Below are 17244 nucleotides of genomic sequence, written 5' to 3'. Positions count from 1 at the left end.
TTTCACAAGAAAGCAAATGTGAGTTGAAATAACAGAATTTTATATCAAATACGAGTTATAATTTTCACAGTCCTTTTGTCCTTGTATTTATTCTCCTCAGGCTATTCAGATTTCTTTTAACTTCTTCACACATACAAGTTAGAAGTACAAACTGTACACAGCATTAAGGGAAAACCAGTTAAATAACTTTCAGTTTCAAACATAATACGCATCTCTGAAACATCAATACCATAAACAGTGAAATTCAGAAAACAATTCTGGGTGTCTGATGTTATTTGCAGAATAAGTTTTTTTTCTGCTAAAATAGAAGTGGCAAAGGGCATGATAAAAAAAGAAGGGACATGAGCTTGTTATTACCCATGTTAAAGTTTGTTCTAGGCACCTATGAAATGGAATAAAGTGATATATTTTTCCTACTTTCAAAAAACATAATGTATATTAATTTTTATATGTTAAAACATATGTTAAAAAAATATAAGAACTGTAGAAACCTTTCCGTATACCTGACATAGTTGACATTTGTCACACATGCATGAATAGTATTTTGGCAGTTTCATTTTCTCAATGTTTAGAAAGACCTGCAAGAGCAGGATAGCCATCCACATTTTAAAAGACCATGGGAGCATGTGCAGAGAAAAGAAGGTATATTGAACATAGAATACCAAACTACAAATGTTGAGGATTCCATAGTAGGCATAAATATAAAGACATTGTTTGAGAAGGAATAGTAGTAAGAGGTATGAATATACAAATGTGCGATTTGACCATTCTGGAAGAAAAGAGGGGCAGTTTGTCTTATCTGTTTTTTCATTTTGAAATTAAACCCATCTAATCAACTGAATGACAGATATTTCAGCTTTTTCCATAGCTAGTACTCGGTGTGAAAGCTAAACACACCTGCAAGCAAATTAATGCCTCCACAGAAAATACTAGTTTATATCATATTGCTGTAACTCAAAATAAGTGGATTCTTCCCAGATCTTTTCTTAGTGCTAAATGCTTTTACTTAGTTTAAATTTTGGCTGTAATAAGAGAGATACCAACAGCTACTTTTCTCTAGATATTATGTCTAAGAATGAAGAATAATTTAAAAAATTCTTTTTAAATGTAAAAAATATAATGAATCTGATTATTCAGAATATTGAATAAGTAGACATCTGCATAGATTCTAAATCACAATAAAAATCACTGTAGGATAAAATTTAAAACTATATTTTAAAGACAAAAAAATATGTAGAATAAATATGAAGTGATGGAGCAGGTAAAATATAATGAACTTTAAAATCCCTACATCACATAAGATGTCACTCTGTGACAGTACCAACAACCTACCCACAGAGAAAGAAGAAACAGAATTAGAATGGTTACTGTATGTCCTAGTTTCAGCTGGGATAGAGTTAACTGTCTTCCTAGTAGCTGGTACAGTGCTATGTTTTGAGCTCAGTATGAGAAGAATGTTGATAACACTGATGTTTTCAGTTGCTGCTAGTAGTGTTTAGACTAATGTCAAGGATTTTTCAGCTTCTCATGCCCAGCCAGTGAGAAAGCTGGAGGGGCACAAGAAGTTAGCACAGGACACAGCCAAGGCACCTGACCCAAACTGACCAACAGGGTATTCCACACCATGTGACGTCCCATCCAGTATAGGAACTGGGAAGTGGGGGCGGGGAATCGCCACTCGGGGACTAGCTGGGTGCCGGTCGGCGGGTGGTGAGCAATTGCACTGCGCATCATTTGTACATTCCAATCCTTTCATTATTGCTGTTGTCATTTTATTAGTGTCATCATTATCATTATTCGTTTCTTCTTTTCTGTTCTATTAAACTGTTCTTATCTCAACCCGTGGGTTTTGCTTCTTTTTCCCGATTTTCTCCCCCATCCCACTGGGTGGGGGGGAGTGAGTGAGTGGCTGCGTGGTGCTTAGCTGTTGGCTGGGGTTAAACCACGACACTGTAAAATCATTATACAGAATTTACACCAAAGCAGACTTTTCCATAAGTTCCCAGAGAGAATTCTCAAATTAATATCAATATCCAGTACAAGAAGAGCAAAATGCTTTGGGTGCAAAGATACACAAAGAAAAGAATAGAGAAAAGAGAAAAATGGGCAAAAATAGACAGTTCCCAAAGGAAAAGGAACAGTGCAAATTCTGATGTGTAACATGAAATGTCTTGATCTGGATGTTTAATCATAACATATTTTATAATACTTGGAGGAAAAAATATTTTGAAACCAAAATAAACTATAATATGTATACCAGCATTGAGCCCAGTTTCCCACTGTAATACGCCATACATATAAAACTGAGAAACTAACTTTTGTTTGGTGGTGTCCTGCTTCACTTGGCAGTGTTTTCTTTATTGCATGTTTTCTGCAGTTGTAAAAACCACAGATTCATCTAAAAGAAAGCAATAATCTTGTACTAATCTGTGTGATACAGACGTACTCGAAGTTTATCATATTTGATGAGGAAAGTGCTGTAATACTCTCTAAGAAGCCATGTGTGCTGGGAAATTAGAGGAAATCATGATGGAAATGATGATGCCAACATAATTCATGCTATATTTATGATGCCTACCAATTTACTAGTTATTACACTCTAGAAAAAAAAAATACAAAATCACCCCAATGATATATGGTGGCACACTGTAGTATAGCAGTATTTTGTTGGGTATGTTGGCTGGTTATTTTGTTAATATGGTGTATGTGGTTATGGAACTTTTCAATGTGAATCTTTTCAACGGGACACTGAAAAACATTTGTGCAATTTTTTAATGTAGAAGTGAATGAAAGAAGATCTGGACTGGGGAACATTTAGTCTGATAGACTGGACCAGAAAAATTAATCAGAAGTAGACATCAACTGTGCAAGTTGCAGGAAGTATTTTCATTTTGTATTACATTTTAATTGGGTTCACAAATTCTATACATTAATTTGAATTCTAAATTTCCTTAGCTGATCTTATCACCTTGAAAAATTCTGTACATATGCATCCTGAACATGGAAAAACGTATCTTAAATGGATAAGCAACTCAATGAAATTAGTAACAATAAGCAGATGCTTAAATGAAAGTACTTTCCATAACCAGGTTCACAGGTGATTAGAATATACATACCATTACAAATTGCCAGTGCAAGAGGAAGGTCCCTGTTAATGAACATATATGAGCTAAAGAGCTAGAAGAGAAGTTTTTAAATGCTGCTGTTGCTTTTATTTCACTGAAAGAGGACAAGATATTGCTCAAATCTTAGTCAAAACTAATTGTTTTTGAAAAGTACTGTAAGAAACCACTTTGGAACCTACAGCTGGGTAGCAGCACATCTTACACTCTGGCTTTGACACTTCCAGTGTAAATTGTAATTCTTAGTTATATAAGAATTAGTTTTTGCATTAATGAGAAAGTGAATTATTGCACACTCTACTAAGCAGCTTCCAAATGGATACAATTAATTATCTATAGAGATCCTGAACATTTCACATATAGTAAACTGTAGGAAAGGCACTTTCATTATGAGACCTATTTTCTCCACCTTCAAACTTTCCCCTTCACAATTCCTCTTTGGGTTTTTAATTCTGTGCTTTATTCTACCCCAAATGCCTTGTCACTTGGTGAAAAACTTTGCATTGTTTTTTTCTGCACTCCTGTTAACTTTTACATATGAATTTACTATTATTCATACATTATTTGTATGGTATGACATTCAAAATTTATTTTATGCAAGAAAAAGACTTTTCTTACATACTGATTGTATATTTTCCAGTAAGTATCTGAGACAAGAATATTTCTAAAATTGTATAATGTCTCAAAGTGGTATAAGCAAGTTATCATAGGATTTTGTCAAAGCACTTTAGAATTTTTTTTTTTGGTGGTTAGCATGTCTAGTACTAATCATGGTATCAATTTAACTTTAAACATTTTATCACACAGCCATCACCTGTAATACAACCTGACAAAACAAAAGGTCAGTCTGGCTCAGAGCATATAAGAAATAAATAGAATTGAAAAGTTAAATGGAATGCATGGCGAATATTATGAGGAATTCAAATTTCAGAAGTCAGGCATTACATGTGAAAATATAGATTACTGGAATTTTGAAACTTAACTTGCTAATTCATTCGTGTGTCAGAAAAATAATTAAAGAGAGGAAAAGACTTTTTATTTGACAAGTGTTTTCAGTGAAGCTGAAACTATAAATTATGTTAATAAAATACTTTGTTAAAGTCCAAGCATGAATACTGAATCTACAGTCCCCTATAAACTACACACTTGATTATGATAGTAAAGGAGGTTTGAAAATTCATTTTATGTTGAAGGAAGTTTAGTGAGCCAGAGGAAGGGTTAACTGTATAACTGATTATCTTTGCACACTGGAGTTAGTTTACAGGATCAGGCTGGAACAGAGATTAGGTTCAAAGTATGCTTCAGGTCTGATATAGAATGAGAACCAAACACTGGATTCATACTGAATGGCACTAAAATTTCATAAGCTATTCTCACATTGTCTGAGTTCAAATGTTACAGCAGCCTTGTTGGTGTGTCATTATCATGATATCCTTAGACCACAGCCAGGTCATGGGACAGAATTCTGCCTCAGCTGGGAAGATGCCCTTAAGCCTACGGAGATGAAAACAACCACTGTGTCAAAATACAATCCACTGTATCAAAAACTAGGAAGACATATCTGAAACATTTTTTTTCACCCAGTAGAGTCCAGCCAGGCAGCAAAAGCTCCCTACTGACAGCAGAAATGGGATCTAAGAGAAGGAATCTTGGTCTAAATCCTACCAGAAGAAACTTTTGATCTGCAATAGTGATAAATGATGCTTTTCAACCTTTCAGATTGGTTACTGGCTACAGTGTCAGAATTAGATTTAAAGATAAAAATTTGTGTATCCAACTGCAATAATATTTTGCCTTAGGGTATTTGGAAACACTGCAAGTTAGTCTATAAAAGACCTACCACATATTTGAACTGTAAGTGGATATAGGTATATTTTAACAGTTATCTCCCGAACTTCTCTAAATGGTGGATCTCTTTCAGCGCCTTTTAAATTATTTAATTTTCAAAGTTTATACTTTTTTAACTATTTTTTTTTTACTTATTTATTTAAATTTTTAATATTTCTTCCCCTTTTGGAGGCTCTCTATCCCATAATAACAAGATCAGGTTAAATTATGTACAGATAACCACTGACTAAATTTGTATCAATTTTTTACCATTGCCAGGAAATATCACTGTGGGTAAACTACAAAAGTTTTGATTGTATTATTAAGATAGTTTGTGATCATCTATTTCAGTCTTCTCCCATAAACTGCCCCTAAATTGCTTCATGAGTATTCATTTTTTTAATTTATTAGTGCAATTAGTGCAAGTCTGTTAGTAACAGACAGATGGCATAAACAATTGTTCATGCTTAGTGAGCAGATGATTTACAATATTATAAATTTGAAGAGAGCTACACTTTTTAGCACAAAAATGTATAAAGATTCTCTTTTAATAAGCTTTTTAAGGACAGCTTTTCACATTTTTATAAGAAAATTAAATTTATAATTACCATTTGTACTTAGTGTTTTTAATTAGATTTTTTTCTTCTTTATGATTAAACCTATGCTAAGTAGAGAAAGATTCTAAGAACAATGTCAGCATCTAAGATGAAGTTCTAGAGAGTCAGACAAAATAATATGTAATACTTTAAAACATAGTGACCAAACATTGGTAACCAAACCAAGCAACTCCCACCTCCATCACAAATTCTCTATTTTCCTGAACTTTGCATAGCACAATCAAGTAGGTTTACTGTTTGTCTCCATTGAGCAAATATAGAAATAATTTTGCTAGTAGATTATGATAAAGAATCCCGTTTTCTGTTATGAGTTACAATTCTACAGATCATTCTATTAAAAAATGAAGAAATGCAACTCATGCCACAATGAATTTAAGGAGTGCTCAGTCTAAAAGTTTCAGAGAGAGAGAGTCAGTAGAGTTTCCCTTCTGTATGCTGTATAAAGTCAGCTAGGTTCAAAATACATTAGGAAAGATTTTACTGAGATCTTTATATTGTGACATTCTGCCAACATTTTAGAAAGGGGCTTCAAATAAATATTCTAACTTTGCGTATTTGACACATGCATGCTGATAGGAGAGATAAGAAATTTGTATTTATGGTAGAACTCTTGATAACAGGAGAGACACAGCGGTGCTTGACCATCAAACTTTGAAGAGATTAATTTACTAGAAATGTTGGTACTCAGTTTCTGAAGAAATACAAAATATGTTGGCAGAGCTGATAAAGAAAACTTTCCAATTCATGTAATTCCATGTATATTTCTATATCAATAATACTATTCCATACATTGCAGTGTTCTAGGGTTGCTTCTTGCAGAAATCTTGTATCTTTTAGATCTCTGACATTTGGTTTTCATCTCATGGATGTCAGAGACAACTTTCTCTTTCTTATAAATAGACATGTTACCAGTGTCCACAGAATTAACTCCATTGCAGGAAATAAATTTAACCTATACTTCCATTATTATGATGACTCCTTTTTACCAGAAGATCCTGAGAGCACAAACTACTGTATCACTGGCTGCATAGTCCATACAGAAGATTAAAATGCACCAAAGAGAAAATAACTTCAATCAAAATACTTTCAAAGTTCAATAAACTAGTAATATTGTCCAGAAAAGTATCATTTTATGATAGTAAGTATTTCAAGAAATAAGCCTATTAAACTGAGATTCATCTGAAGGATAACAAAAATTCAACTCTTCAATACTTAAATTTAATAACATGCTCAGCCAAATGCAAAATTCTATTTCCTGCTAGATCGAAATTTAATTGTTCCACTTCATTATTTGATAATAACAGTGCATTCTATTAAAAGGCTTATTTATTATTGTTTTTCTTCAGCTGCTACTCAAAAACTCAGGCATAACACTCTCGCTCTGTATAAAGTTTAGAAGATAGAGAATGTAATATTTTTTAGTGGAAGTAAAGGTAATTACCCTAAAAAATTACATTTTTGCAACATAAAATCCCCTGAGAGCACTTCACTAAAACAAATATTTCCATTTAAATTACTTTAAAGAGATTGCTTACACATAGAGAAGTTTGCAGAACTGGACCCAAGAACAAGACATTTACTCATTTCTATTCACATCCTGAATTCCGCCTGATTACATTAATAGAATATCCATTAGCACAACAAAATATGCTACACCCAATACACCAGTTTAAGGCCACTTACATGTTGAAATTATTAACCAGTTTACAATGCTAACAACACATAAAATATACATTTTCCAAGTCAGTATTCTGCTTAAAGGCACTACTGAAAGCACACTGAAATAGGTAAGTTATATTCATGATTGTACTGACTTACCCTGGTAGAAGAATTTACCAAGGAACCATTCAGATTGCCAGTGTTGCACTTGAAATTCAAATGTTGATCAGGATGGTGATTTGCTTCCCAGCTTCCTAAATCACGCACCACTGACTTGTCAGAATTTGCAGATATTTTCTGGAAGGCAGTGCAAGTCATTCCTGTGAAACTAGATGGCTTGATCATAAAGGCCTCCAGAGCAATATTACGAGACACCTGTGAAAACATTGAGAAGCAGATATGTTGCTAACACATTAAGCATAATTACATTATTACATGTGCATTGTGTATTTACTGTATATACTTTATAAAGGATTGTGCATGTACACAATTCCATACATATTTATAAGGTAAGAAAGAAAATGTAACTTATTTAAATAACTGATCTATAATTCTACAACAGCATAGTGGGTTTGCTTGAATCTTCTTTAGGAATATATCAGTTTATATCAGTTTTGTAATTGTGTCATTATCAGCTTCAGTGCAATCAATCCTGATTTAAAGTAACACAGTTATAAACTGAACTAGCAACAGCAGTAATAGGAATTATTTAAAAAATGAACAAGGATGTGCTTTGTACCTCAGTACTGAAACAGAAATCTTCTTAGCTATTTGGTGGATTGATCTTGTTCTATTAGAATATTGAACATGACTATATGGTTCAATGCAACACCACATTACAGGTCTTCAGCCTACCCTTTAGTGAGGTGATGTGTCTAGATGGAAATTGTAGCACAGTGCACAGATATGCATCTCAATCCTTAAACTAGTATATTCATTTCAGCACAGTCCTGTGCATGAGATAAATAGCTCATGTCATAATCAGGTTGACTAGCTTAGACTTGCATCACACTGATTGGACTACATGGTTTCTGCTTCCAGGCATAGACTGTTTAGTGATCTGCGAGTGTTTGTATTTTGCACATTGATTCCAATGTAAACGTACCCGAATTAAGACACAAACTATCAGGTTTATCAGAAGGATAAATGTACAAATGTGGCAGTTTTATATTACTGTACTTTGCTTCTGTTATGCAAGCTAGCAATACAGAAGTACCTTAAATCCATTTCTTAGTTAAAATTGGTGTGAATCCTTCAGAATTTGGGGCATCTTGCTGACAAGAAATTACTTCAATGAAGAAAATAACATTAATTCATACTAATAAATGAATCTAAAGAAAATGTTTTGCATAAAAAAGTAAGGGCAGGAGAGGGGAAGCCTAACCATGTAAAAGTCATGGTACCAGAATAAATTAAATCTTAGCATGAGGCACAGTGCATGACTTGCTGGTCCTCTTTTGGACTTATGAACTGGTTTTCAAATGCACCTTCTTCAGTCACTGATGATTCTGCATATGTCCAAAATGAAAGTACCGAAGTCTCATTAAACAATTGATAGAATTATAGAATCATAGAATGGTTTGGGTTGGAAAGGACCTTAAAGATCACTTAGTTCCAACCCCCCTGCCATGAGCAGAGACACCTTCCACTAGACCAGGTTGCTCAAAGCCCCATCCTACCCAGCCCTGAACACTTCCACAAATGGGGCAGCCACAACCTCTCTGGGCAACCTGTTCCAGTGCCTCACCACCCTCACAGTAAAGAGCTTCTTCCTTACATCTAATCTAAATCTACCCTCTTTCAGTTTAAAGCCATTACCCCTTGTCCTATCACTACAGGCCCTACTAAAAAGGCTTTCTTGTAGGCCCCCTTTAGGTACTGGAAAGCTGCTGTAAGGTCTCCCGGAAGCCTTCTCTTCTCCAGGCTGAACAACCCCGACTCTCTCAGCCTGTCCTCATAGGAGAGGTGCTCCAGCCCTCTGATCAACTTCGTGACCCTCCTCTGGACTTGCTCCAGCAGGTCCATGGCCTTCTTATGCTGGGGGCCCCAGAGCTGGATGCAGTACTTCAGGTGAGATCTCACCAGAGTGAAGTAGAGGGGCAGAATCACCTCCCTTGACCTGCTGGTCTCGCTTCTCTTGATGCAGCCCAGGATACAGTTGGCTTTCTGGGCTGCAAACACACATTGCCAGGTCATGTTGAGCTTCTTGTCAACCAACACCCCCAGGTCCTTCTCTGCAGGGCTGCTCTCAATCCACTCATTGCCCAGCCTGTATTTGTACTTGGGATTGCCCCGACCCACATGCAGGACCTTGCTCTTGGCCTTGTTGAACTTCATGAAGTTCGCACGGGCCCACCTCTCAAGTCTGTCGAGGTCCCTCTGGATGGCATCCCTTCCCTCCAGCACATTGACCACACCACACAGCTCGGTGTCATTGGTAAACTTGCTGAGGGTGCACTCAATCCCACTGTCCATGTCGCCAACAAAGATGTTAAACAGCACCAGTCCCAATACTGACCCCTGAGGAACACCACTCGTCACTGCTCTCCACTCGGACATCAAGCCATTGACCACAACTCTTTGAGTGCAACTGTCCATTCAATTCCTTATTCACTGAGTGGTCCATCTGTCAAATCCATGTCTCTCCAATTTAGAGACAAGGATGTTGTGCGGGACAGTGTCTAATGCTTTGCACAAGTCCAGGTAGATGACATCAATTGCTCTTCCCTTATCCACCAATGCTGTAACCCCATTGTAGAAGGCCACCAAATTTGTCAGGCATGATTTGCCCTTAGTGAAGCCACGTTGGCTGTCACCCATCACCTCCTTATTTTCCATATGCCTTAGCATAGTTTCCAGTAGGATCTGCTCTATGATCTTGCCAGGCACAGAGGTGAGACTGACTGGCCTGTAATTCCCCAGGTCTTCCTTTTTTCCCTTTTTAAAAATGGGGGCTATGTTTCCCCTTTTCCAGCCAGTGGAAACTTCCCCGGACTCCCGCAACTTGTCAAATATGATGGATAGTAGCTTAGCCACTTCCTCCGCCAGTTTCCTTAGGACCCACAGATGCATCTCATCAGGTCCCATGGACTCGTGCACCTTCAGGTTCCTTAAATGGTCTCAAACCTGATCTTCTCCTACAGTGGGCCGTTCTTCATTCTCCCAGTCCTTGCCTTTGCCTTCTGCGGCTTGGGCAGTGTGGCTGGAGCACTTGCCAGTGAAGACTGAGGCAAAAAAGTTGTTGAGTACCTCAGCCTTCTCCATGTCCCAGGTAACCAGGTGTCCTGTTTCCTTCCGGAGAGGGCCCACATTTTCCCTAGTCTTCCTTTTATCACTGACATACCTATAGAAGCTTTTCTTGTTGCCCTTGATGTCCCAGGCCACATTTAATTCTATCAGGGCTTTAGCTTTCCTAACCCAATCCCTGGCTGCTTGGACAATTTCTCTGCATTCCTCCCAGTCTACCTGTCCTTGCTTCTACCTTCTGCAGGCTTCCTTTTTGTGTTTGAGTTTGTCCAGGAGCTCCTTGTTCATCCATGCAGGCTTCCCAGCGTTTTTGTCTGACTTCCTCTTTATTGGGATGCATTGCTCCTGAGCTTGGAGGAGGTGATCCTTGAATATTAACCAGCTTCCTTGGGCCCCTCTTCCCTCCAGGGCTTTATCCCATGGTACTCCATCAAGCAGATTCCTGAAGAGGCCAAAGTCTGCTCTCCTGAAGTCCAGGGTAGCAAGCTTGCTGTGCACCCTCCTTGCTGCCCTAAGATCTTGAACTCCACCATTTCATGGTCACTGCAGCCAAGGCTGCCCTTGAGCTTCACATTCCCCACCAGCTCCTCCTTGTTGGTGAGAACAAGGTCCAGCATAGCACCTCTCCTCATTGGCTCCTCCATCACTTGGAGAAAGAAGTTATCCAGTTATACATTCCAGGAACCTTCTGGATTGCTTATGCCCTGCTCTGTTGTCCCTCCAACAGATACCGGAGTTGTTGAAGTCCTCCATGAGGTGCAGGGCTTGTGAACATGTGGCTGCTCCTATCTGTCTATAGAGGCCCTCATCCACTTGGTCTTCCTGGTTGGGTGGCCTGTAGCAGACCCCTACTATAAAGTCACCTGTCCCTGCCCTCCCTTTAATACTGACCCATAAGCTCTCAGTCAGCTCCTCATCCATCCCCAGGCAGAGCTCCATGCACTCCAGATGGTCATTGACATTAATTTTACTTTTTGTTGAAATTAGACAATATCCAGAAGCTCTCAGTATATTTTTTATACTTTTTACATAAAAGTAATATGTGTATTACTTTTAAAGTGGAAGTAGCCTAAAGATTCTTTCCAGTTGTTTCCAAATTCCTAAACCATCCCTTTTTTAGACCGAATTTCCACCTCTTCTGTCCTTGCCTGAAGGTGATTTTTTTCTACACTTGAATAAAAATGCCAAAGATCATTAAGAATCAAATAATGTTTGTATTAAAAATCCAGTGGCTGTTTATTGAAAAGTCCTAAAACCTGAAACTAGGTTTACCTGGATAATTTTTTGTACCATCTGTAGATAGCCTTTCAAGAAGTTACAAAATTTACTGCTTGCAGAATACTATTATCCGTAGCACAGGAATCAAGCTACATGACTCACTTAAAACTCCTGTGTGGTAACAGGTTTTCTTTAACCTTGGGAAAAGCCATTTAATTATTTACAGCTTCATGTTTCCTACCATAGAATGGGCATAACACTAGTTCCCTGTTTCACATTTGTGAGGTGATGGTGAATAAGATGTTTGCTAGATAATGTTGTAATGAGGATTCAAGTGATTTCACAACAGTGAGCCCTATTTTTTAAATTTTGAATATTAAATTCTTTAAACACTTGGGGTTTTCCACTCCCAAAATATACCTATAAAGGCCTGACAATGTTCAAACAGTGTGAACATGCCATTCTCAGCATATAGAAACAGATGGGTAAAATGCACTGTAAAACAGTGTTCATTATGTAGGACTGTAAAATGAGCTACAAAATGGATACAGATGAACTAAGAGTAAAATTATCCATGGAAACAAGCCACAGTCAGGTACACGTTATGAAAAGCCACAAGCTAATCTTGTCTCTAAGCAGTACAGATACAGAAAATGATAATTTCATGTCCATTTCCTAAACCTTAGATAAAGGCACCACTCAGCCGAAGGACCAAAGGGGATTGTTACCTGGGTAAGCTGAGAGCAGCGCCGAAGGCTGCAAAGACCAAGAGCACAAACAAAAAGCCACATTGCAATTAGCCTAAAATATTCTGACAGTCTTATCAGCTAGAGAATGAAATGAAAACTCTTCAGGGGTGGGTTTTAAAACTATTGCACATGCCTGAGACAAGACCATTGAGATAAGTTTTATCATCAGCAGGAAGTCTTCCTTTTCAAACAGCACATCTGATATGTATGCACAGAAATAAAACAAAAGCAGATGTAAAGAAGCACTTCAGAACAATACTGAAGGGAAATTAATTTGGGGGTACTGAGGCATACAGATCCACCCCGGGAGCTCTCAGCTGCCCAGGGCACCCCCACCTCTCTGGCTGCTACCAGGTCCTCTGACGGGGCTCCCATACCCTTCCCTCTGGCCCAGTGTCAAGCTGAGGCTCCTCCAAGGCCTCACCTGAACTCCATGGTGGCTGCGTCGCAGCCTGGCCACCAGCACCGTTGCCCCAGGCCCACCACTGTCCTGGGGCCGGCCTCCTCACCGTGACGTGGCCTGGCGACCACCGGGCTGCGAGTGGGCCTGGTTGCCATCACTGGGCCTGATCCTCACCCTAATCTGCAGCCTCACATTCCCCACCTGGCCTCATCACCACTGCTGAGGACGTGCCCCTGGGCTGGAGCTGCCCCCGACTGCCCCTGGCATGCCCTGCTCCCCGGCTGGGGGCAGTGGGACAGGCCCTGACTGGGGAGGCCCGGGCCCTTGCGGCATCCTGACAAGAACCTTTTGTCTATATGACTTCTCTGAGATTTTAAATACTATACAGCAGAATAACGTCTTCTTTGGTTTACTGTGATACAATTATTAAATGAAACATTAAATATATCTTTTTATGCATATATATATATATATATATAAAAGAAATTATCTAGTATTTGAAAGTTGCTACTGGCCATTCTTCCTGCAGCATGTTTTGTATGCCATTTGACGGCAAGGGAGACCTAAGAAGATCTAAACAAAGGCATCCATCCTGGTGTTTTTTTGACCTTGAGATTAGCTATTCCACAACCTCATGGAACTGGAAAAACATTTTTGTCTTCCAAAAATGATGTAGGAATAACAGCCATGGCTCACAAGTAGGTTTTCAATGTGCAGGGAACAGTCGTGCGTATGTTATATGACTGACAGTTTATAGAAGTTTCTTTTTTTCAGGAATTGTATTATAAGCTAGCAGCTACCTAAGCTTTGGGGTTTTTATTTGCTGTTCTTTAAAATAAAGAAAGCAGATGCAATTTCTGTGAGACAGTTTGCTGGCTGGCCTCCCAAAGGAACAGAAGTGTTTGGTATTGCATGAGATGACACTAGAAAAACTCCACAGCTTTGTTTATTTACAAATTGCACTCAACATAAACTAATTCTCCTACAGAAAACTATAAGAAGCAAAAAGATAAAGAGCATGGCAAAAAGGTTAGTGACACAGATCTACATTTGAATACACAGAATTACTGTTTACAGTAATGTCAACAGCTTCCTGAAGCAGTGACAAGAAAAAAAAAAAAAAAAAAAAGACGTTTGGCACTTGACATTTAAAAGAAGTTTAAATATAAAGCAACAGAGCTCTCCTAGTTGTCACATTGCAAAATACTTCTAAAAGGCACACTATTGTCTCTATGTATTTAATATAAATAAATAAATATTTTTAGCAAATTTGTTTCATTTATGTAAATGGGAATGAAATAAAAAACTTCCTTTAGAAAACAGTCCAATATGTTTTTGTCTTTGAAAGACTGCTTTTCTAAAAATATACAGTGAAGGAACTAAGGCCATTATGCTATTTGGCTCAGCCTATAATTCAGCTCAACCTATAATTCCTCCTTTTTTAATTTTTTTTTTACCTTTATACCTTATATACTTTTTTTTACTTTTATACTTGTAATTGAAACTAACACTGAACTCACTTTTAAATAGTGTGTTCATGTAAATGCAGTGGACAACTGAGAAAATAATAAAGGTTGTTTAAAATTAAGCAAGCAAGCAAACCAATCCAAGGAGCTGTAAGGCTTTAAAATATTTATCTAAAATTCTAAAAGGATAAGTTTCAAGCTTCTGATTTAGATGCACTTCTGCTATTTAGATGTTGAAACTGGCAAAAAGACAGTTTTTCAGTGTCCATACAACCCCTCAGTATGTAAGTAACAAATTCATGTAGGTAGAGTCCAGGGAGTAAGAACAATTATTTCATACAGCTACAGTTTGCTTCTAAAAAACCTAAAACTAACCGCAAATTAGTAATCCTTATGACAAGACACACTTTTTTGGATCATTTTCTAAATGCTTTAAGGAAGTATTGTCTAGAAACCTCTCTGAAAGGCATATTAAAATCTTCAAGCAACAAGGGAGCATGTTGTCTTTTCTCTTATTAAAAATTTCACTCACTCAACTTTGACCTTTCAAAATAAACCCATATACTGTAGTGGCAAGAACAATAGAAACTGAGTGAATAGTAAGAACACTAGAGCGATAGTGTTGTGAAGAGTCTATTGTAAGAATAAATACAATAAATCAAAGTTAAGAAAGAACCCTTTTTAATACCATCAGTGATACTCAAAAAAATATTTTGGTCTTCCAAACAGAATCCAGAAGAAGAAAAAAAAAAAAATCACAGATCCAAGTATATCTACATAAATCAGCTATGCTGTGTATCTGGCTTACACAATCTCGCTTCTCTATATACTAGTTGGTTGTAAAAATTGTGAAGAAAAATGACGTTTTTAAAATAAATTCTGACAAAAAGCTTTGTAATTTTATGAAATACCTTTGATATAACTTGAATATTGCTGGTCAACATTTGACTTGCAATGTGTTCCACACATCGTACAATCCTGGTGCAGGCTTTGTCTTCCTTTTGAGCCATCCACAACACATGGTCATCAACCAACATTATATTGCTGGCAATTTCAATAAGAGTATCCCCAATCTGGAAGAGAAAAAAAACCCAAACCCAAAAATGGTATTGTCTGGAAAACTCACAAAAATAGGAAAAGAATATACAAAAGTACAAGTGAAAGCAGGCACTGTATCTTTCTTGGTAACCATCATTCAAAGACAGTTTTGATTCTATTAAGAAAATTAAATGGACTGAAAAATGAAGACCAAGAAAAGAAAAGTGCAACTGACTTCAAGCAAAAGCTTTTTTATTCACAATTTTAAAGCTTATCTTCTAGATACACCACAATCACCCTTTTTCTTAAACTAGTTAAAATTAACCATACCCCTCTAAAGAACTGCTTCATGTTTAATCAAAGGACCTTTGGGAAAAGAAAAAAAAAAAGAAAAAAAAGAGGGAAAATATATTTGAAAGGCATTTTTGTTACAGACATAGTGGGGTAAATTTGAGATATAACTCAGGTGCTCTAGCAAACCTATATCATCTCATTGGCTATACAGAAAATCTGGGCTTATAGCTTTGGATGTATTAATTCACTCTTGTAGCTAACCCAAAGTGATAAATCTTTGTTTTGCCAGATGACATTTTGCAGGTTTTGGTAGATATGACTGTGTGTTTCAAATTTTTATTAGTATATTACATTTAGAAAGAATAAACATCACTGTGAGTATTTTTTGGTGATTATTTCAAATTGAAATAAAAATATTTACTTTTTAAAATTCTAAAACTTAATTTGAGTGACATTTCAAAATTAACATTACCACATTACCATTATTTCTGAAGGCAAAGATATGCCAAAGATATACAAGGTTTTCACAAATAAATTGAATAGAAAGGTGTATATAGAAGAGAAAAAATGGCTGGGAGAAATATAGCTAAAGAAAAGTTCAAGAGGCTAAAAAGTCAATCTAATAGAAACAGAAAAATAAGGCAAATACACAGATAATTCAGTGGGAAAGAAAAAAAAATTCAGCAATGGTGAAAAAGGTTTAAGGAATGACTGAGGTTATGAAGTTAGTTCTTCATTTTCAATAAAAAATAAATAAATTTCACATGCATTGCAAGGGACACAGACATAATGAGACTATATGTGAGATTTTATGTGACTGTTCCTGAAATATTTAATCTATTTTTGAGAAGATAATTACTAGATAACTCTAGATGGCTTTTGACAGTGTGACAGAATTATTGATACAATGAATAATAATAAAACACATTAAGAGACTGGAGTGATTTATGAGAAATGATTAAAGCATACACCAATCAGCTAACCAGTAACTTACTGAGGGCAGAACAATAGTCTATAAATATACAAAAGGGGAATAATAAGAAAAGGAAATAATTTATATTATAATTAAATGCATTAATTAAGAGTAAATGAATGGCATTAAAAAAATATAAAAATTTGGGCTAATACGTGTACATCTTCTTGGCAAAAACTTGTAGTATATTGCAAATATGTCCCCAGTGCAGCTGCTGAAGCTCTCTTGTTTGAGAGGTGAACCACCAGATGGGACAAAGTACCACTAACCTGTTGTATAAAAATGAATAATCCTATGCTGACTGGGAGAGGTGCTCCCCAGAAAGGATGTACAGAAACTGTACTAGTTTAGCTAAAATGTTTTTAAAATTATTTTGATAAATCACAGAAAACCTCTGTGTATGTATTTTCATTAATTTCTAATGGTTTTATATAACCGTAGCTTCAGCTGCTAGTCAATTCCAAACTGATATACCTTTGTTCATGTGTTGCCTTGTATTAAATAAAGTTCAATCCTATTTAGAATTACATGAGTGCAGCCTCATGTGTGAAACTGCTGACACTTGAACTTCACGTGTATTTTTGTACCTTACAAGTGAGAGTTAAGAAATGGGTGTTAGGAAAGAGCTCAGT

General features: G+C 36.7%; 1 protein-coding gene across 1 annotated transcript in view; it reads right to left on the bottom strand.

Moving 5' to 3' along the window:
* Positions 1-17244, bottom strand: part of LOC115348192 (adhesion G protein-coupled receptor A3-like) — a 290759-nt gene that overhangs the window by 122222 nt on the left and 151293 nt on the right. The window contains exons 11-12 of the mRNA XM_030030491.2: positions 15219-15380; positions 7385-7600 (exon numbers count right to left, since the gene is read on the bottom strand). Coding sequence (XP_029886351.1) covers positions 7385-7600; positions 15219-15380 — 378 coding nt within the window. The remainder of the gene's footprint in view (positions 1-7384; positions 7601-15218; positions 15381-17244) is intronic.

This window comes from Aquila chrysaetos, chromosome 11 (genome assembly GCF_900496995.4).
Source record: "Aquila chrysaetos chrysaetos chromosome 11, bAquChr1.4, whole genome shotgun sequence".
Taxonomy (NCBI): Eukaryota; Metazoa; Chordata; class Aves; order Accipitriformes; family Accipitridae; genus Aquila; species Aquila chrysaetos.
Note: the sequence above shows the minus strand (reverse complement) of the source record. Positions and strands in the feature narration are given on the sequence as shown.